This window comes from Microcaecilia unicolor, chromosome 4 (genome assembly GCF_901765095.1).
Source record: "Microcaecilia unicolor chromosome 4, aMicUni1.1, whole genome shotgun sequence".
Taxonomy (NCBI): domain Eukaryota; kingdom Metazoa; phylum Chordata; class Amphibia; order Gymnophiona; family Siphonopidae; genus Microcaecilia; species Microcaecilia unicolor.
This window is the reverse complement of record NC_044034.1, coordinates 52,342,016-52,364,462: the sequence shown is the minus strand read 5'-3', so window position 1 is coordinate 52,364,462 and position 22,447 is coordinate 52,342,016. Positions and strand designations below refer to the sequence as shown.

The following is a 22,447-nucleotide window of genomic DNA, read 5'->3' as shown; positions in this document are numbered from 1 at the left end:
GGAAAATTCCAAGCAACCTCATATCTGAGCTGCAGCAACACACTAAAGGATATAGCTGTACATGCAGAATACTACCTCACTTCTATAATATTTGTATACAGAGCTGGAAATTTAGATACAACTGTATACTAGAGCAATAACTGAATTATTTGCAAAGACATAAGCACTGAATCTCAAAACACTCAATAATAAGCTAATAGTCTCAATTGTGTCACTGCACAGGTATAGTTAAGAGCTTTTTCACTAGCTCAAACTACCCAATTGTTATTTACATGTAAAGCAAGAATGGCTTAAACCTATGCAGTGGAAGGAATAAAACATTCCGAGACAGAATTCTTATGTGTCCAGCATAAACCATTTATTTAGGACACAGAATGAAAGAATGAACAATTCAGATCTTTCTAGCACCTCAGCACGTGGAAAAGATGTCCTATCAGTAAGCAAGGAAGAAAAAAAATCAAACACCAGTATGAATTTTCTAGTGATTTGTTACCCCATCACATACCAGTCATTTTAAACAGCATACCGTGTACAATGTATTAGACCCTTCTCCTTTTCTCCCCCCCCCCCCCCCCCCCCCCCCCCAAGTCTAAACTCAACTGATATAGCTGTACAGTAGTTATGTTGCCTCTATGAACAGACTGAACCTGCATATTGGTGTCTTGGAAATGTATAATAATAATAATAATAATAAAAAGCTCATTACTCTTCATACATTTTTTCAATCCTGCAATATCTCTCTCATATTTATGGGCGTCTTGGACTAATAGGATTTCTCACTGCAGCAAATAAAACCATTTTACACCAATATAGTACCGCATTAAAACATCTGTGAAAAACTTCTTTTTGATCTTACTTACTTCAGAAAGTATCTCTGTCCAGACTGTGTCTTTGCCATCTCCCACCCAGGTGGGAGAGGTATCTCATCTGGGATTTCAAGAGATGACTGGCACAGGTGCTGAGCTGATGGTGAAGATCCAGGACCAGAGACCACCCCAGACGAAGCAAGTGAGCCTGGAGAAAGCGCTCCCAACTGTAGTGATGCTGGAGAAGAATGAGCTCTGACATGCTGAGGAGTCAATACTCCTGCTGACCCTCCATCAGTGCTAGCCTGTTAGGAATAAAATAATGCAGAAAACATTTCTTTATTCTATGAAACTGTAAAGCATCATACTAATATCTGAAAAGACATGCCCAATATGGAACTAATTCAGTATTACTCATTCTACAAATCAAGTTGGACTCCTCTCTTCAGCTGAATGATCTACCAAGTCATGCAGTAAACAGCAGCATTTTCTGTTCTGTAGTAGTTCTGACAGTAGTTGTAATGGTCTTAGAAAACCAGACTACTACAAGATACGGTTAAAATGCTGTCAATTCTAAATGGATTGTATTCTTATCTAAACCCAGAAAAATATGGATTGCAAGTTAATTTTCTTAAAAATTGCTTTCATCAGAAGCCACAACCAAGGAGGCCCCAAAAGTTTATAAGCTACATATCTGGATTCTTTTTGTGTTAGAGAACTACTTGTAAAAACTCTACGTGGTGTCTGGAAAAAAATGGAACCTCCAACACTTTTCCAAACAACCCGAAAACATCCTACTGGAGCAGAAACTTCTGTCTGAAATGCAAGACATTTCCAGGTTCTCTTATTTTTCAACAAAATGGTGCTTTAGTGAATTGAGCTCACAAAACTGTTGAGCTCTTAATTAACAAAACCTCAGAATTCACAGATCCAACAGCACAGTGGCATCAAAGACTTTGTAAAAATGTCAAGGTTCAAGGAAGACACTTTGAACACAAATTATGAATTAAGGGTTTTAAAAGAACAACAACATTATACTAATGTATTTTGCAGGTCATACTAATTCCCGTTTACTAAGCTGCACTAATGCCAACTGAGCCCATTCACTTTGAATGGGTTGTGTCAGCATTGCCGTGCAGCTTAGTAAACAGTGGGGGGGGGGGGGGGGGTAAAATCTTTAAACAATTGCAAAATATTCTGCCACTATGTAAAGGGTCCCTCTTTTTTTTTTCCCCCAGACACAGTGTCGATTTCTTCCAATATAACTACTAGAATTCAGGATTCCATACATGAAGCCCAAAACTGTGCTTAGGAGAACAAAACATTTTCTACTTTCTCTAATTCAAATACATCAGAAAAAAATACAACACAATAATAAAAAAAATATGGCAGAATAAAAGAATGGAAAAGGGTTGTTTTTTTAAAAACAGCTTTCAAGAAAAAAAAAAATGAGACAATGAACTCATAAAAACAATAATGGGCGATTTCAAATACCCCAATATTGACTGGGTAAATGTAACATCAAGGCATGCTAGGGAGATAAAATTCCTCGACGAAATCAAGGACTGCTTTATGGTGCAGCTGGTACAGGAGCCAACAAGATGAGGAAAAATTCTAGACCTAGTCCTTAGTGGAACGCATCATCTGGTGCAGGAGGTAATGGTGCTGGGGCTGTTTGATTACAGTGATCACAATATGATCACATTTAATATTGGTTCTGGAGTAAGTACACACAGGAAATCCAATACGTAAGCATTTAACTTTTAAAAAGGAGACTATGATAAAATGAGAACAGTGAAACAAAAAAAAAAAAAAAAAAAAAAGAGGGGCAGCTGCGAAGGTCAAATGTTACAGCAGACGTGGATGCTGTTCAAAAATACCATCCTGGAAGCCCAGGCCAGTTATATTCAGTGTATTTAAAAAAAAAAAGGAAGGAAGGCCAAGCAACAGCCGGCATGGTTAAAAAGTGAGGTGAAGGAAGCTATTAGAGCAAGAAGCCGGAAAAAGAATCAGTTGGACCACTAGATGATTGAGGAGTAAAAGGGGCACTCAGGGAAGACAAAGCCATAGTGGAGAGATTGAGGGGCCCTTTTACTAGGCCATATCCTACGCATGTCAATTTTGAACTACCGTGTGGCCTGGGCAGTAATTTCATTTTTTTTTATGTACATCCACTAGGTGCACCGGAATATTTCCGGCGCACGGCAAACCGGGCAGTAATCGGCATTGTATACGAGTAGGCCATTACCGCCCGGTTAACACGCGAGACTTTACCATTAGGTCAGTGGGTGGTGGTAACGTCTCAGGCCCAAAATGGACGGGCACCAATTTCTATTTTGCCGCACATCCATTTTCAACCAAAAAAATAAAAGGCCTTTTTTACAGGCGCACTGAAAAATGGAGGACCTGTGTGCGACCAATACATGCATGTACACCAGCATAGGCCATTTTTCAGTCTATTAATTTACATATATTATTTCATAATGCTGTGTTTTAATTGGATTTTCATGTTTTTAGACCCCTGAGGAAGGCAGTTTAGCCGAAACACAATGTAGGGTCTTTTTTGGGTCAGCGGATCTAGGAATAAAATGCTACAATTTTCTTACTACTGGTTTTGCCTTGGTACATTGGAATTTTCCTCACTTTCACCCATTTTGCGCTTGCTTTTATACTTTTATGTCTGCAAATTTAGGGCCTCTTTTACCAAGCCGCACTAGTGATTACCGTGCGGCAATACCGACAGACCCCATTCAAAGTGAATGGGCTTTGTTGGCATTGTCGCACTGGGAGTTGCTAGCATGACTTAATAAGAGGCCCTTTATCACTTCACTTGTCATTCCAATTTCCAGATCATTTACAAATATGTTAAATAGCTCCGGTACCAATACAGATTCCTGCGGCATTCCACTATTCACACTCCTCCACTGAGAAAAATGGCCATTTAACCCTACCCTCTGTTTTCTGTCCAATAACCAATTCCTAATCCACATAAGGACATTGCCTCCTATCCCCTGACTTTTTAATTTTTTCAGGATTGTCTCGAGGAACGCTTTCTGAATTTCTAGATACACTACCTCAACTGGCTCACCTTTATCCACATATTTATTCACACCTTCAAAGAAATGATGCAAATTGGTGAGGCAAGGGTTCCCCCCTTGGCTGAACCCATGCTGACTCTGTTCCATTAAACCATCTTTGTCTATGTGTTCCGTAATTTTATTCTTTATAATAGTTTCCACTGTTTTGCCCAGCCCTGAAGTCAGGCTTACCAGTCTATAATTTCCCGGATCAGATCTGGAACCCTTTTAAATCTTCAGGTACTACGGACAATTGTAATAGCAGGTTAAAGATCACTAACAGTATATTAGCAATTTTATATTTGAGTTTTCTACCAGTACCCTGGGGTGTATACAATCCGGTCCAGGTGATTTATCACTGTAATTTGGAGATTTAGCTCAGTACATCTTCCAGGTTCACCCAGATTTCTTTCAGTTCCTCCGCATCGTAACCCTTGAAAACCATTCCATATAAAGGTAAATTTCTTATATCTTCTTACGTAAAGACCAAAGCAAAGAACTCATTCAATCTTTCCACTATTGGCCTTGTCCTCCTTGAGTAACCCTTTTGCTCCTTCATGATCTAACAGTCCCACAGATTCCATCACAGACTTTCTGTTTCTGATATACCTGAAAAAGGTGTTACTATGAGTTTGTCTCTGTGGCGTTTCTTCATATTCTCTTTTAGCCTTCTTTATGAATGCTTTGCATCTAGCTTGACAGTGCTTATGCTTCTGCTGCTTCTTTTCTTCATTCAGATCCATTTTTTTCTTTGAAGGATGTTCTTTTGGCTCTAATAACCTCTTTCACGTCACCTTTTAACCATGTTGGCCGTTTGCTCTTCTTTCCTCCTTTGTTAATATGTGGAATACATTTGCCTTCATGTTTACTAAGCCGTTCGACAATGCAGACACAGCTCATTCAAAGTGAATGTGCTGTGTCGGCATTAGCACGGCTAAGTAAACAGGGGGATTGGTCTGGGTTTCCATGATGGTATTTTTAAACAACGTCCTCGCCTGACAAAGTCCTAACCTTCACAGCTGATCCTTTTAGCTTCTTTTTAACCATTTTCCTCATTTTATCATAGTTGCCCTTTTGAAAATTAAATGCTGCTACTGTCATTTCCTTGATTTTACTCCAGCTAACAGCTGAAATTTTATCATGTTATGATCACTGTTGCCCAACAGACCCAACACCGTTACCTCTCTTACTATGCCCTGCATTCCACTAAGGACTAGATCGAAAATAGCGCCCCCTCTTATTGGCTCTAGGACTAGGTGTTCCAAGAGACAGTCATTTATTACGTCTAGGAAATTTTACCTCCCTTGTGCTCTCTGATTTAACATTTATTCAGTCAATATAGGTCTTTTGGAAAGCAGCATAGTCAACTGTAATTTTGGTTAAGTGTAATAATTCTGTGGAACCTGGAAATATATTATTTTTAATAAAATCAACCAGTACAGGATCACCATTGGATTAAACAGACACTGGTGCATCATAGTGTGTGGCCAAGTTGATCATAGCTGAGTGTAGGAAGTCTGAAAAGGCCCCACCTATAGCTATATGTTAAGTAGTAGTAGTAGTAGTAGTAGTAGTAGTAGTATATGGCTAAATAAACTGCATTACATTTACAAAATGGAACATTTACAGCAGAGCATATGAACAGCCTAAAAGTGGAAGAGACTATGGGAAGTGTTTTCCTGATTATCCTTGATGACATAAATTCTTTGATAGCTCATAGGAATGCTATTTCTTCAATTTATAATTGAATTTGTAATACCACTTGGCAGATCCAATATGTAAGTTCAGTCTGGAGAAGGAGCTTAGAGGGTATGAGGAATACATAATCTATAAATAAAATTTATAGAGGGCTTCTTGCTCTGTTTGGGTTGCAGCCAGGGAATACTCTTAATGTTGTATGCAGTAAGGGCATCAGCATAGGTATCCTCTATAACACAAATACAGGTGTGGAAACACAACTTCATACAAAGAAAGTTCCAAAATCAGTGATCCACAAACACTCTTTCAAAAAGCAAGAGACACAATCCCTCAGCTCACACTAAATGAAGGAAAAAGCCTCAAAGAGATACAAACCCAGTGAGTTTATAGAATTATGATCACAACAGTATGCCATGGTATGCTTCTCTTTTGTCCGATAATACTCTAATTGTATTTATTGCACTGTTTGGCATAACAATGAAAACTCTTGTACTTAAGTCTTTTTATCCTGTTTTTGAAAAAATATTACAGTATTAATAAATGGATATGCATCTAACCTATGTATTAGATAACTATGCTTGTATTTCTAATAGGACCTTTGTCTATGACTGAGCCAAACAAATTTAATGAAAAGATTTGAGTTGGGTGACAAACTGCTGGATTTAAATCGAGGAACATGCCATCTTCCATCTTTAGAATGAGAAACCATTCAGCTTCAGTACTGCAATACAGCAACAGGTACTGTGAACAAATTGTTTCCCTCTGAGACTTGTGTGATTTCTTCTGGATCTTACAAAATGTGTCTGTTATTAGCCACAGCTCATATTACCTTGCATTAAACCCCATGTCTCAAAACACATATTAGACTGTTCAAAGATTGGAATACGCTAATAGTTCATAACAGATTCTTTGGGATGTTAATACTCCAAAGCCCATCAATAGATTGTAAGCTCTTTGAGCAGGGACTGTCTTTCTTCTATGTTTGTGCAGTGCTGCGTATGCTTTGTAGCGCTATAGAAATGCTAAATAGTAGAAGTAGTAGTAATAGTTTCCCTTTTATTAGAAAACTAGCAAAAAAAGGGCCTGTTTCTGACACAAATGAAACGGGCGCTAGCAAGGTTTTCTTCGGCTCCCCTGCAGCCATCCATGTCCAACAACCCTCCTCTCCCCCTGCAGCCACCATGTCCAGTGACCCTCCTCTCCCCCTGCGCCCACTGCAGCCACCCATGTCCAGCGAACCTCCTCTCTCCCCTGCCCCCCTCCAGCCACCCATGTCCAGCGACCTTCCTCTCTCTCCTGCCCCCCCTCCAGCCACCCATGTCCAGCGACCCCCTGTCCCACCTGCAGCCACCCATGTCCAGCGACCCTCCTCTCTCCCCTGCCCCCTCTAGCCACCCATGTCCAGCAACCCTCCTCTGGACATAGATCAGCTGCGAGGCATGTTTTTTTTTCCCCAGGTTCTGAAGTTGACATCATAATGTCTACGGTGATGTCAGCCTGATCTACGGAGCCTAGCAGACCAACTCAGAAGGAGCCACGGTCCCAGGCAGCAAGACAGAACGTTGGAGGTGAGAATTATTATATAGGATGGAGCCACACCCTTGAACTCAGAAAAATGGAGTTATCCCAGATTCTTCTCTTGCCACAGAGGCTCAAGTGTTGGCAACAGCAAGAACAGCATGGTTGCACTTGTAAGTAATTCATCAGTTGCATGCCTTTTTTTTTTTTACCTCTACAACATTTCAAAACCATTATGAAGCTTCTGGCTATAGGTTATATGATCACTCTGTTTATTGGGCTGCTTCAAAAACTTAGGGCCCTTTTTACTAAGGTGCACTAGCATTTTTAGCATGCGCTAATGCTAGAGACAGACATATATTCCTATTGGTGTCGCTAGCATTAGTATATGCTAATGTATAGCATGCGCTATAGCACAGCTTGGTAAACAGGGCCCTTAGGCAGTTACAGTGTATCAAAATCTGGCTTCTAAAAAGTAGTGGGTGGTGGGAAAGGGCGACTCTTCCACTGATCCCCCCCCCCCCCCCCCTCGTGGTTAGCTAAATTTAATTTTACATTCATTACGTGGAATGGGCCCAGAAAATCTGAGGGGCAGGTTGGTAAGACAAGTCCTCACATCGACCTTGTGGTCTGTACAGTGTTTAGAATAGGTAATTCCGGATCCTCATGATCTTAAGCAAATAGGTAACACACCTGGTCATGGAGGACCACCAGCCAGTCAGATTGACAGGGTATCCACAATGAATATTCATAAGAGATTTGCTTGCACTGCTTCCACTGCACAAAATAAATCTCTCCCATGAATATGCGTTGTGGGTATCCCAAAAACCTGACCAGCTAGGGTGCCTCCACGACCAGGTGTGGGAACCACTGTCTTCAGCATTTAACTAAGTTACAGCACTCTTTACGGCATTGCACAATTTGTGGGGAAAAAAGTTGTCTAGGAGTTGAAACAAGAATGCAACTACATGGCATTTCACCATTACTTGAAAACATAGCTCTGGCCAGTCCTTGCAGATAAGTGTGCAGTTTGTGGGATCAGGAGAGGCTTTATTTTCCTTCATTTTTTAAACTATTTCCTTCATTTTTTAAATTGAGGTTATTTATTTTTCTGTGATCTGCCCTGACTACATTGCAGGATGAAAAGGTAGAACCGATCAATTCTTGCTCCCTTTGAATCCATGATTTAAGAGTACAGTTATCAACAAGGCTACCATTTAAGACACTATTTTATGCAATGATACCTAGTTATTAACAACTGGGGTTAATCGTACAATAACATGTCCTAACTATAGCCCATGTTAATAACCTCCCTCTTAATCTGTTGTGCAAAATAAGGCCTGATTGTCCTCTGTATGTTTCTAAACTATTCACCCATTTCTCACAGCTTACTCGGCCATTACTTTTTTTTTTTTTGCCTTTGCTGCTTTACAAGTCAGTAATCCTTTTTCTCTTATTTTAAAAAAATAAACAAATATTAGTAGTGTTTTCCCAGAAGCATTAACACATCCTGGCAGCAATCTGCTTTGCTACTCTCATCAACACGAAACACCATATTAGTGACAACAACCAGCACTGTTGGAAAATGCTTGCAAATCATTGTTTAAGTTACTAGTCATTAATAAGGGAGATATTTGCTATTCCTTTTTTCCATTTTGCTAGAATATGATACACAGTATGTCCTGTTACTGCTGTTAGGACGGAGCTAAACTTTGGCATAGAAATCTCTTGCAACTCCTCTCTTACAAAAACAATGAAAGTAGTTTAACTTAAGTACAAAGTGGTGTATTAACATACCAATAAAATCAAGGAATGCAAAAAAGAATTGTACTAAACAAACTTACTCCATGACGCATTTAGTAAGATGAACAGAAAAAAAACCCAACCCACACAGTAAGAGCAACCTCTTATAACTTTGTAAAACTGAAAAAAAAAAACCCCAACAACTTTACAATGGTCAAGAGGAGGGACTTCTCCTTGAATGGCTGCCGAATACACCATTACAGAAACATAGATAATGGTGGCAAATAAAAATCCAAATGGTCTATCCAGTCTGCCCAACCATACCATCTACCACTAATCATTTTTATTGCACTATTAGATGTACGTAGTGCTGTACGCATTATATGCAGGTACTTTTCTTTGTCCCTAGAGGGTTCACAATCTAAGTTTTTGTACCTGGAGCAATGGAGGGTTAAGCGACTTACCCAAGGTCACAAGGAGTTGCAGTGGGAATTAAACCAAGGTCACCAGGATCATAGTGTGCTGCACTAACTCATCCTACCATTTATTATCCGTTCCTCTTCCTTAAAGATCCCATGTGCTTACACCAAGGCTCAACAAACTCCCAGGAGCCATGGTGACAAAAAAAAAAAAAAAAAAAACATACCTGGTACCTAGGCTTTGCAGACTTTTTTTTTTTAAGTCTCATTATCATATCATCACTATTGGTCATTATATCTCACCTGTTATCAACCTAATTTCTTACACAGTAATGTGTTAAATTAGACCATACCTCTTACTCTGTTTATGATTATACCTTTTGCAACTTAGTGTAAGCCACATTGAGCCTGCAAATAGGTGGGAAAATGTGGGGTACAAATGCAGCAAATAAATAAATGTTTATTGAGTGTTTTGAGAATACAAAGTAGAACAAATATATAAACAAGTAAATGAACAAAATGAAACATCACACGAGAAGTGCCAATTAATGCTTGCATATAGCAGAAAGCATCATAACAATGAAGGGAAAGGGAAATGGGACTTGATATACCGCCTTTCTGAGGTTTTTGCAACTACATTCAAAGCGGTTTACATATATTCAGGTACTTATTTTGTACCGGGGCAATGGAGGGTTAAGTGACTTACCCAGAGTTACAAGGAGCTGCAGTGGGAATCAAACTCAGTTCCCCAGGATCAAAGTCCACTGCACTAACCACTAGGCTACGCCTCCACTCAAGGATTTATTTATTGCATTTGTATCCCACATTTTTCCACCTCTTTGCAGGTTCAATGTGGCTTACAATACATCATGGATAGTGGAAATGAGAAGAGGGTACATAGGATACCGAATGAAATTAAGAACCTGGTAATACGTAACTTTATAGAGCAGATCATTCTAGAGTAAAGCTCTTTGAAACTTTAGTCTTTTTGGCAATTTCATATCTGTAAAGTAGTGCAAGCTAAATGCCACCATTTGGAATAATTGACTTGACGTAAGTCTTTCCAAGAAGCTAATAAAGTCTTTCCATTAACGCTAATGTCAGTAAAGTATTAAGTAAACAATTGTGTTCTTTGAGAAACATGTGGATCTTTCAGCAGTTTCCCAAACCAGTTCTGATGACAGCACAGTCAATGTCAGGATATCATATACGTATATCCATTATGGATAAGTTTGCATAAACTGGAAAGACTGAGTCACACTTTAATTAGGGATATCATGAAAACATGACCAGCTATGGAGTCACCAAGTCCTGTTAAGGAATCCTAATTCTAGATATTACAAGGTCACAAATGAACATGGGAAAAGCTTCCAGCCATAGCAGTTGAGAAAGGAAACTAAGGTAGTAAACTTGCAATATGAAACAAGAAAAAAAACACACTAAAATGGCTTAAACTGCTATATAACAGAGGTCTTAAAATTTGCTTAGCACCATCAGAAAGGCCACATGCCAAAGAAATTCAACAGGCCTGAAAAGATTAGCCGACTGAGGTCAGATACGTATTTTAACATATTCCACTGGTGTTTTAAAATTGCAACAGGTATTTTGATGAATGGGCTGGAGATTTGTCCGCTGCTTATAAAAGAGATACATAAAATTGAAATACTTATTTGTTACATTTATATCCCACATTTTCCCACCTATTTGTAGGCTCAATGTGGCTTGCATAGTACCGGAGAGGCGTTACAGACTCCGGTGTAAACTAATACAAAGTGATGTTGTGGTAAGAAAGTTCATGTGGCACAGCCACACTAGGGAATCGTACAACGGAAGAGTTGTGTTACGTCCATTACGTTCTTTAGTTTTGTTGTGTTGCAGAGATCAGGCATTTATGTTGGATGGGTAGGGTATGCCTTTTTAAACAGGTTAGTTTTTAGTGTTTTCTGGAAGTTTAGGTGGCCGTTCATAGTTTTCAAGGTTTTTGATAATGCGTTCCACAGTTGTGTGCTTATGTAGGAAAAACTGGACACGTAAGTTGACTTGTATTTTAGTCCTTTGCAGCTTGGGTGGTGCAGATTTAGGTACGTTCGTGTTGATTTGAATGTGTTTCTAGTTGGTAGGTCGATCAAGTCTGTCATGTATCCCACAGCTTCACCGTAGATAATTTTGTGAACCGGAGTGCAGATTTTGAAAGCAATGCGTTCCTTGATTGGGAGCCAGTGTAGTTTTTCACGAAGGAGTTTTGCACTTTCAAATTGCGTTTTTCCAAAGATAAGCCTAGCTGCCGTGTTTTGAGCGGTCTGAAGTTTCTTTAAGGTTTGTTCTTTGCATCCCGCATAAATTCCATTGCAGTAGTTTACATGGCTTAGTACCATTGATTGTATCAGGTTGCGAAATGTTCCCCTCAGGAAGAATTGTTTCACGCTTTTGAGTTTCCACATTGAGTGGACCATTTTCTTTGTTTTGGATGTCACTTGGCTCTCTAGTGTTAAGTTGCGGTCCATTGTAACGCCGAGGATTTTCAGGCTGTCTGAGATAGGGAGGGTGTAATCTGGGGTGTTGATAATTGTGGGGTTATCCGTGCTGTGTAGGGATGAGAGGATGAGACAGTGTGTTTTTTTTCTTTGTTTAGTTTTAGTTGAAATGCATTTGCCCAAGAGTCCATGATGTTCAAGCTGATCTTGATTTCGTGGGTGATTTCTGTCAGTTTAGATTTGTAAGGAATGAATATTGTGGCATCGTCTGCATAGATGAAAGGGTTAAGGCCTTGGCTGGATAAGGACTTGGGGTTGAAGAGCATCGGTGATAGCGGTGATCCTTGTGGTACTCCGCAGTCTGCTTTCCACGGTGATGATATGTTTGAGTTTGATTTTACTTGATATGTTCTTGTGGTTAGGAAACCCTTGATCCAGCTAAGTATGTTTCCACCAATCCCGAACTTATCTAGTAATCTTATTACTATATTATGGTTTACCATGTCGAATTTGAGGAGGAGGTTGTTTTTGTCTATTGCTATTTCCTGCTTGAATTTGCCTAGGAGAGTGAGTAGTACTGTTTCTGTGCTGTAGAGGAGGGCGAAAACCTAACTGTGATTCGTGTAATATTGAGAATTTGTTTATATAATATGTAAGTTGTTTGGCTACCATGCTTTCCATCAGTTTGACTGATGGAATATATGTATATATGTACTGTGAGCCACTTTTGTGCATTTTTTCCATTCAAACAGTTCTTAATTGGTCAGAAAATTAAAATCAACACAAGCACACAAAAACAGAATGTTCAAAAAGAGAAGCAGAGAAAAGAGAAGACAACATTCTCCAGATCTATTAGAGAACACTCCTAATTCTGGCAGGGTAGATTAGAGCAAGCAGGTGGTGTGAAAACTTTAGTCAATAAGCTTCCACATCTTGTGAATCCAATCAAACTGAGTCTTCTCACCAACTTGCAAACTTGACAAAACACTGTTGCACCAAAATAAACATTTGACTCAAACTTCTTCTGATCAGCAAAAATCACTTGTATAATTACATACATACATACATACATATATATATAACCAAGAACAGGAGATCATTCTTCTGTGTAACTCGGCTACTACAGAGGCCAATTTCATTGATCTGAATACAATATCAACAATTTTTGGTCAATACAAAATATTAATATATTTTCACACTGCTGAACAAACAGCATTCAAAATCTATATGCAGTATGGCTATCACAGCCTCAACGCGAGTATCTGCTAGCATTTCTCAATCCAGCTTTCACTATTTCTTCACCCAACGCATAATTAAACTCTGGAATTCATTGTCTGAGAACATGGTGAAGGCGGTTAGCTTAGCAGAGTTTAAAAAGGGGTTGGACGGTTTCCTAAAGGACAAGTCCATAAACCACTTCTAAATGGACGTGGGAAAAAGCCACAATTCCAGGATTACATGTATAGAATGTTTGTACGTTTGGGAAGCGTGCCAGGTGCCCTTGGCCTGGATTGGCCGCTGTCGTGGACAGGATGCTGGGCTCGATGGACCCTTGGTCTTTCCCAGTGTGGCATTACTTATGTACTTATGCATTCTTTTTAATGCTAAAGCAACTACCAAGTTGAAATAAATACAGTATATGTACCCCAACAAGGAGTTTCCTGCACTCTCACTAGCTAAAAAAAAGACCATCAAAAAGGGCTGCTTCACATACTAATAAGTATATTAACATCCCAATTTGGAGGGCGCATCAGAGTCATTGTCAGGAAGACAATATCTATCCCATAGCTCCTGTCACCAACAAATTGCTTGTACATGCCTTGTTGACAAGTTAATCAATTGTTGTGGCAGTTTATCCATAGGAATTGATGGGATTCCTCTCATTTGCCGCACAGGAATCGCTAGCGCAGCTGTAAAAGAAGCCTTTACTGATGTCTCTACATGGCGAGGCAAAAAATGTAACCGCCTAGATAGGGTTATTTTTTGTGTTTGTTTTTTTGTTACTGTTTTCTCAGCAAACCGTTTGGAATTTCCATATGAAATTTTACCTTTTAACATTTTTGTTGTTACTATCTACATTTATGTATAAAGTGGAAGGAGATCTTTAAACACGGCGAAGTTACAGACTTTTCAGCATGTCCATCCAGTGATTTTCACGCATTCAAAAAATGTTTGCACTGTAAAACTACCATTATTTGAAGAAAAAAAAAAACAGGGTAGCACTTACTGTTAAATGTTACAGTGACAGACTTGTCAACAATAATTTTAATAATTTGTATTTGCTAATAATTTCTTTAAAAGCATTTCTGATCGATGACTTCCGGTGACGTCATGACCGCGAGGGGTTGAAGAAAAAGATCTCTCCGGCTCTAATCCCCCCTCCGCACGACCAGCCCACAAGCCGCGAATTAAAATTGACTTTCGCCGCAGCCTGAAACGCTGGAGTGGCCGGCAACGAACATTTTAAATCTATTGGCGGCGAGATGGCAGCTAAAAATCTACATAAAGACAAGCTCCGTGGTAGAGGGGCAGAAGACAAGATGGCGCTGCCCGCAAGCCCGCCGGGCCCGACAGTGTCATCGGCCTGGATCGCCGAAATAACCTCGGAAATGTCCTCAGTGCTAGAGGATATGTTGGATCGCCGGCTCTCCCCCATAAATACTAACCTGGAAAAGGTAAAAGAACAGCTCACTGATCTCTCTCGAGACTGTGTAGGCTTTCAAGCACGTGTGAGTGAAATTGAGGACAGAGTAACGGAGGTGGAGACAGTGCAGGATATAACTCAAAAAAAGCTGCAGGCGATGGAGGAAAAGATTGAGGACCTGGAAAATAGGTCCAGGAGAAATAATATCCGAGTGGTGGGCCTGCCAGAAACGATACCTGAACGGGGCTTGGAGGTTTTTTTGGCACGCTGGTTTACTAGCGAACTACAATTCCCAGAAGCCTCGGGGCCAATACAAATAGAACGGGCTCACCGCATAGGGATGAAAATGACTGGTACCAATAAACCAAGAGTGGTAATTCTACGATTTTTGAATTATGCACAGAAACAAGAGGTGATGCAGCTGCTTAGAACCGGAAAGGCATTGGTGTACAATGGAATCCCAGTACGCTGCTTCCAAGATTATTCAGCAGGGGTAGCAGCACAAAGGCGACAGTTTTCGGAGGTTTGCTCAACGCTATTCCAAAAGAAAATAAGATTTGCACTACAATACCCTGCCAAACTGCGAGTTACGTATAATGGTATTACCAAGACATATGAGACGGCGGGGCGGCTAAAGAATTTCTACAGCAGCTGGGAACAACACCTTCAGATGCAAGTTGAACAGCATAGAGGAAGCGAACACTCTGAGAGCATTGAGTAATGTTATACTGAGGGGTCAGAGGAGAACTGACTGGTCAGTCTATGACAATACAGCAAACTCCCAGCCAATTACAAAGATGGACTACTTATAGTAGCAGAAAGGCTTGACAAGATGGCTGCAGTTGGAAGGTTAAGGTTTATGGTTTGTGAGTTAGACTTTTCTTTTGAGTTTTCTTACTGTTGAATAAGACACTTTCTGGAAGACATGACCAATGGGTGAAACGGTTCGAACCCCTGGTAAGAGGGGTGAGACCATGTAAGTGTCTGATCAGCTTGACAATGAAAGTTATGTTTATCGTAACACTGTTTAATGCGGAGGGGGGAGGGAGAGACGTAAGGAAGTCGTGGTCTTAATTGGGGGACGGAGGAGGGATGCAAGCAGGGTACAAGTATTAAATGGGAAATATGTAAAAGTAAGTAATGAAGGCTTCTGGGGGGCTCTGTCTCCCCGAGCTGTCAATGAAAGGCGGCTTGGCAATAGGAGACAAGCTCTGATGGAAACGTGGGCAGAACACAACAGTGATGCTGATAAAGTGGAGATGCAAGTTAGGGGGGGGGCAGAGGCTGGGATGTTCCCCTCGATTACAAAAGTGGACATCTATGGATATCGCTCCACACTTTCAAATCCAAGAATAGTAAGAATAATAACATGGATTCGCCAATAAAACGCTCTAAGATTTTACAACAATTAAATAGGCAGAAAGCAGACATAGCACTTTTACAGGAGACGCACCTGAACCAGATTGAACATGCCAAGCTCAGCACCTGGTGGGTTGGGGATTGTATAGCAGCAAATGCACAAGGCAAAAAAGGAGGAGTAGCGATACTAATCAGAAAAGGCATAGCCTCTGTAATTAACCCACTTCTGATTGATACTGAAGGCCGCTATGTTATCTTGGAAGTGGTAGTTGGGCGACAAAGACTGCTAATCTGTAATGTTTATGCTCCGAATAGATATGATCGGAAGTTTTATCAAACCTTGATTAATTTTCTGCTCAGGCAACCGCACGCAGCTATGGTGATGGGGGGCAATTTTAATGCAGCTTGGGACCCCTCTCTGGACAGATCAGCCCCGGAGACGGCCTTTTCATGTTATAATAATAGAGGCCTCTTACAATTGAGCCAGATGTTGGGCCTGGTTGATGTGTGGCGGGTGCTGCACCCAGGCGAGAAAGATTACACACATCTATCACGGGCCCACTCAACTCAGTCGAGAATTGATTATATTCTGACATCGCGTCAGATGTTTGGGGAAGTGACAATAGCGGAGATAGGACCGTACATGGTGTCGGACCATGCCTGGGTTAAGATAGAATGGATACCAAGTGGTACGACCCAACAGAAACATAAATGGCAATTCCCCCTGGAGTTTAGCTCAGACCCAGTGCTAAAAGGCCGATTACAAGCTAGCTGGGCGGAGTACAGCACTCATAATCAAGACCATATAGATGATCCAGTTTTGTTTTGGGAAGCGGCTAAGGCGGTTCTTAGAGGCGAAGTTATAAGTCACACATATTTTGTGAGGAAGGCACGAGACAGAAAGATCTTGCGTTTAAGTAACCAACTTTGTAAGACACGGAAGAGATATGGGGAGACACATGCGATAGGTGATAAACAACAAGTGTTAGAGCTTCAAACCGCCTTGAATGCACTTTTGCAAGAGAGGGCACACAAGTCACAGCTCTACTATCGATATATGCTTTATAAACATGGTAATAAAACAGGCAAGTTGATGTCAAAAATAATTACCCCCCGGGGAGGGACTAAGAACATTCTGGCACTGAGGCAAAGAGGGGGAGGGCTTCACACATCAGACAAGGCAATTTGTGAAACCTTTCGGACCTTTTATCAAGGGCTGTACGCTTCCCCAGAGGAAGACGGCCTATTAAATCAGATGTACTTAGAAAATCTAGCTTTACCAAAGCTTACAATACAGGAGTTGGACAGCCTTAATCAATTAATCACTGAAGACGAAGTTAGTATGGTTATAGCCCGTAGCCCGCGGTTGAAAGCCCCGGGACCTGATGGTTTAAGAGGAGAATTTTATAAATTGATGGAAGGAGGAGTTATACCCGCAATTACTAGATTTTTGAACCAACTAATAGAGAGACAGAGGATACCCCCTGACTTGAATAGGGCTCAAATAATAGTCTTGTTGAAGCCGGGGAGGGACCCACTAGAGCCGACATCGTACCGGCCTATCTCCCTATTAAATTATGATACCAAGTTGTTGGCAAAAATCTTGGCTAATAGACTGGCGAGGTTGCTCCCTCGGTTGATTCACGAAAGTCAGGTGGGTTTTGTGGGAGGAAGAGCAGTGAGTAAAAACTTGAGAGCAATATTGACATCACTAGAGTACAGCTCGCAGACGAAGGTAGCATCGTTGTTGGTCAGTTTCGATGCGGAAAAGGCCTTTGATAAGGTTCACTGGAAGTTTCTTTTTGATACGTTGGAACATTATGGATTTTCAGGGAGATTTTTTGAGGCAATTCATGCCTTATATGCCAACCCATGTGCCACATTGAGTGTGAACGGGATAGAGTCGGAAAGTTTCTGTATCAGGAGAGGCACAAGGCAGGGGTGCCCCTTGTCCCCTCTTCTCTTTGTTTTAGTTTTAGATCCCCTTATCAGAGATATTATGGCAAACCCTTTGATCCGGGGAGTGGGCTTAGGGACCCACATGTTTAAGATCGCAGCATTTGCGGATGACATTTTGGTACATCTCACAAACCCAAGGGAATCCTTAGACACGTTATTGGAAACCTTTAGTGAATATGGAGACTACTCAGGCTTCCGAATCAATCTAGATAAGTCAGAAGCTCTGGCTTCGCCAGAGGTGAATCAGAGGGAATGGGATCCTGAATTTCCATTGAGATGGGCTAGAGAGTCTTTTAAATATTTAGGAATCCGACTCACAATGAATACTTCAGAATTATATCAGTTGAATGTTAAAATCTTACTGGAACATACTAAGGCTAAATTAGATTCTTGGATGAATCTTCCACTGTCATTAATGGGACGGATACATTTAGTCCAAATGGTGCTGTTTCCGCGCTGGTTGTACGTCCTTCAAACCTTACCCATGCGCCTATCACGGACTGATTTGAAACGGATGATGCGTCTTTTTAGTCGGTTTTGCTGGGCAGGCAAGAAGCCTAAAGTTAGCCAAAACATGTTAATAGGGAGCTGGAGACAGGGGGGAATGGGTATCCCGGATGTGTTCCTATATAATCAGGCGTGTTTGTTGCGTCACCTAGGAGATGTGGTGAATACCACGCAGTATTATACACCTATAGGCTTGGAGGAAGCCTTTTTTGCTCCATATGATATATTAGCACTGCTTCATTTACCTCGTAGTCGACTCCCTTCTAAATTTAAAAAAAAGCATAATACTACAGCCCCTTCGGGAGGCGTGGCAGTGGTGGATGCGGCAGATGGGGGGCCAACCACACGTTACAGATCAAATCCCAATCGTAGGTAATCCTGTTTTTGAAGCAGGGATAGACAACCCGACATTTGGCAGATGGCAAGGGCTGGGCATCACAAGATTGGAACACCTGTTATTGGAAAATGGGGAAATGATAACATTTGACGCTCTTCAGGATAAAGTGGGATCAGCTTGGGGCAATAGATTTGCCTACGCACAGGTCCGACATTATATGAAATCCCTGAACCAAGCACCCCTGAGGGGGTGGATGGGGGAACTTTTAAGGGTCTTCTTTGAGGAGTTGCAGACAGAGAAGCAATCGGTTTCAGCATTGTATGGGGCACTGGCTAGGCGTAGGTCCCAGAGGCAATATGTTGATCTTAAGCGGAAATGGGAACAAGATCTTGGGACCTCACTGGCAACATGGGATGTGTCAGCTACCTTGAAGAGCATCCGGGCGTTGGTAACAGATGAGAGGCTGAGGGAGTGTGGCTATAGAGTGGTCCTTCGGGGGTATATGTCTAAAGCACAACTGGCTCATATGTTGGGGCCGGACAACTCGGGGTGCTCTAAATGCGGAGGGGGTCCCAGCTCATTATATCATGCATTATGGCAATGCCCCAAGGTGCGCATGTTCTGGCAGAGGGTAAGAGGGTTTTTGATTCGATTGGGGAATAGAATTCAAGGAACGGAGAGGCAGTTTCTGTTGGACCAACCAAGAGCGTTTGCTCCATTATGTGCCCCTGCTATAATGTTATGCAGGAAGTTGAGCTTGGTAGCTCGGAAATGCATTATGCAATACTGGGTCTCATCGGAGGGGCCAGCTTATTGGCACTGGCGCAATCAGGTGCATCTCCTGGCCTCTTGGGAGGCTAGAGATTCAAAACAATCGCCTAAGCGCAGAGTACGTTTTCTTCAGATTTGGACGCCATACCTGCAAATTCTTAGCCCGAGGGGACGTAGTCTGCTTGTTAACGCCTGATAAATAGTGGAATAATGGGAGAGTATGGGTAGCCTGGAGTAGTAAAATTAGTCTAGAGCGGTATTCTGCTTGCAAGGGGGGGGAGGTATTGGGTGGGGGGTTGGAGGGGTTGAGTGAGATGTATAGGGCTAAAGCTTGGCAATGCTCTAGAGCTTTGATGTTTAGTTTTCTGGTATTTTATGGTAAGCACTATTTCACCTAACGAGGTATTTAAAGTGTATGATATTAGGAACAAAAGTCATTTAACATCTAATATTAGCACTTGCCAAGGAATTGTTAAGAGGGGAGGGGGGAGAAAAATGGGGAAGAAAAGTGCTTGGCGATGTTGAATATGTTGCTAGAATGTTGTTTTGTCTATCAATTAATGCTATATGAATATTCCAAGTTAATTTGTACTGTGATAATCGTCAATAAAACAGTTTAAACATAAAAGCATTTCTGATCAGAACAACAATCAGGCAAGGTGATGGCAGATGATCTGGGACAGCCTGCCATAGGGACTGATCGACAAGGCTGTTAAGTTTCCAAAGCGACTGAAAGCCTGCGTTAAAGCTGGGGATGAACACTGAGCATTCACAGTGACAGCAAAATTCTGAACAATTGTTAATTGTATTATTTTAATTATGTTTATTTCTGTGGGTTTTTTTTTATTTGTACCCCGTGCTTTCCCACTCATGGCAGGCTCAATGCGGCTTAGGTACTTATTTGTACCTGGTGCAGTGGAGGGTTAAGTGACTTGCCCAGAGTCACAAGGAGCTGCCTGTGCCTGCAGTGGGAATCGAACCCAGTTCCCCAGGACCATAGTCCACCACTCTAACCACTAGGCCACTAACACATTTTTAATGCGCAAGAATCACTAGATAGTAATGTTAAAACGTCAGTAACATCAACACAGGATAAGATAATCGCCATACAATCAATCACACTTCCAGTTCCTTATCACAATGTTACCAGTGGTTTTAAATCATATTTACTTATCTTTGCTCCTTGAACCAATGTGAATCCATCTTTTTCCTTAGAGGTGTGTGCTTGAAGCCACTGTCAGCCCATTCCACTGTGATTTAAGTGTTTAACTCTCAATTAATTCTTAACTTTGAAGACATTTTTGGAAATATAGCTACTATAAGCAAACAGTCCAAATCTCAACATGGTGCCATGTGTGTCATCATAATCTCCTGGAACACCTTTTGTAGCATCACAGAGAACCAGTGATCCTCCATTTTGGGGTGCTCAGCCGACAAGGCAGCTAGCAGTATTTGGGTGGTCTCACCGCTGCTCCAATGAAAACCAGACACTGATGTTTCACGTCCGATCAGTGCGCTACGTTAGTAGCTTTTCTTTGTCAATAAAGCAGATGTTGTGTCTTGGGCATTTCAATGCACAACCAAATTAGTTTAAAAGGCAGCAAAACAAATCCTTCACGTAGTTAGGTTCAAAACATATTCAGTTTTATCCTTCCTGATCTGGGAATTCCCTTGTATGGCAGGCTGACCCCTCCCAGTGCATCCCAAGATGCAGCATGAAGGGTTGGGTAGCATCATTTTTCAAAGTGGCTAAGCCAGAAGCAAAATTAATGAGATGCAGGAGTGATGCCTACTTAAGGTACAATGTGGGAGATAGGGTGTCACTAGACACCAGAGATTGGGGATTAGAATTATTAGTCAGAGGCCAGATGGGAGCCACTAGATGGCAGGGAGAGGTTTTTGTTTTTTGTTGTTTTTTTTTAATTGGGAGGAACAGGCGTTCAAGCTCCGGGAGGGAGGAGCCGCCACTAGACACATTTAGAGAGAGGGATTGCACTAAGCAGAATTAAAAAAAAAAAAAAAAAAGTCACTGGCAGTTAAGTCACTCTTCCTGTTGGTGCCTAAGCCAATTGGTGCTCAGGCACAGACAGGAAGAGTGATGATGCGCAATGAGCTGCAGATGCTTACTACTCATAGTATACAACAGTATTTTGGGGTCACTAATTTCAACGTACAAAGGTACATGCTCTACTGAGGCTTTCTGCATTAGTCCCTTGATACTTAATGGTTATCTGCTCGTCAGCCATGTGCACAATTGCCAGAAATGGTGGGATAAGGTGAGGTGAGGAGCAAGGATACCCACATGCTATATTTTTGTATAGGAATGACGTACAATAAATTATAGTGTTTTGTCTCCTTTTCTGCCAGGTTCTCCACTGCCAGAAAGGTTTATTTAACTGCTACGGTTGCACAGACAAATTTGCTAGAATTTTTGGATATCTCAAGGTTATTATATAAATATTTTTATTAATGTATGGTATGGTTAAGATTATAAGCCACTAAAAACCTATTTAGGGAATAAGCAGGTTAAAAGTGTCAATTTAGATTAGAAAAAAAAAATCAATCCAAGAAACTTTAAACAGATGAGAATCTCCAGTTAATAGATCGTCAGATAAACTATGCTCCATTCTGTATATGCTTCTAATGCCATTTTGTAGCAATTAATTCCATGGAGATGCTAAAGATTAGCACTCTCCATCTTGAGAGCTACTATTTTGTAGACTTGGGGTTTTTTTAGGACTCATGTTTTGCTACATATAATTCCTTAATACAAGCACATCAAAAGTTGCATATTAATGAACTTAGAAATAAAAAGTTACACATTTCAAAATCTGAGTTACATCACCTGCCATCTTAGAAATAACCCCCAAGAACATACAACTATGCTAGTTTGAAACGTGTTAGACAGCTATAACTGAAACATTCTAGCATTATCATCATCATCTTAAAGTGCATATTCAGTGCTTAGTGGTTACAAAACCTGAGTGAAAACCAGGGATACAAAAAATGTTAACAAAACTTGGGCGCTAATCAAACTGTTTTCTGTAACTCTATTTCTTGGGCCTTGCTATTTTTAGTTTGTCCAATTTCAGATTTACTTAGAAACAATGAAGATAAGGATCATATGTAGCCTAG

The 22,447-nt window shown here is 40.9% G+C and overlaps 1 protein-coding gene across 6 annotated transcripts in view; it reads right to left on the bottom strand.

Moving 5' to 3' along the window:
• Window positions 1–22,447, bottom strand: part of YAP1 (Yes associated protein 1) — a 252,226-nt gene that overhangs the window by 218,044 nt on the left and 11,735 nt on the right. For all 6 annotated transcript variants that reach the window (XM_030200236.1, XM_030200238.1, XM_030200237.1 and 3 more), the window contains exon 2: window positions 861–1,111. In XM_030200236.1, the coding sequence (XP_030056096.1) occupies window positions 861–1,111 (251 nt within the window). The remainder of the gene's footprint in view (window positions 1–860; window positions 1,112–22,447) is intronic.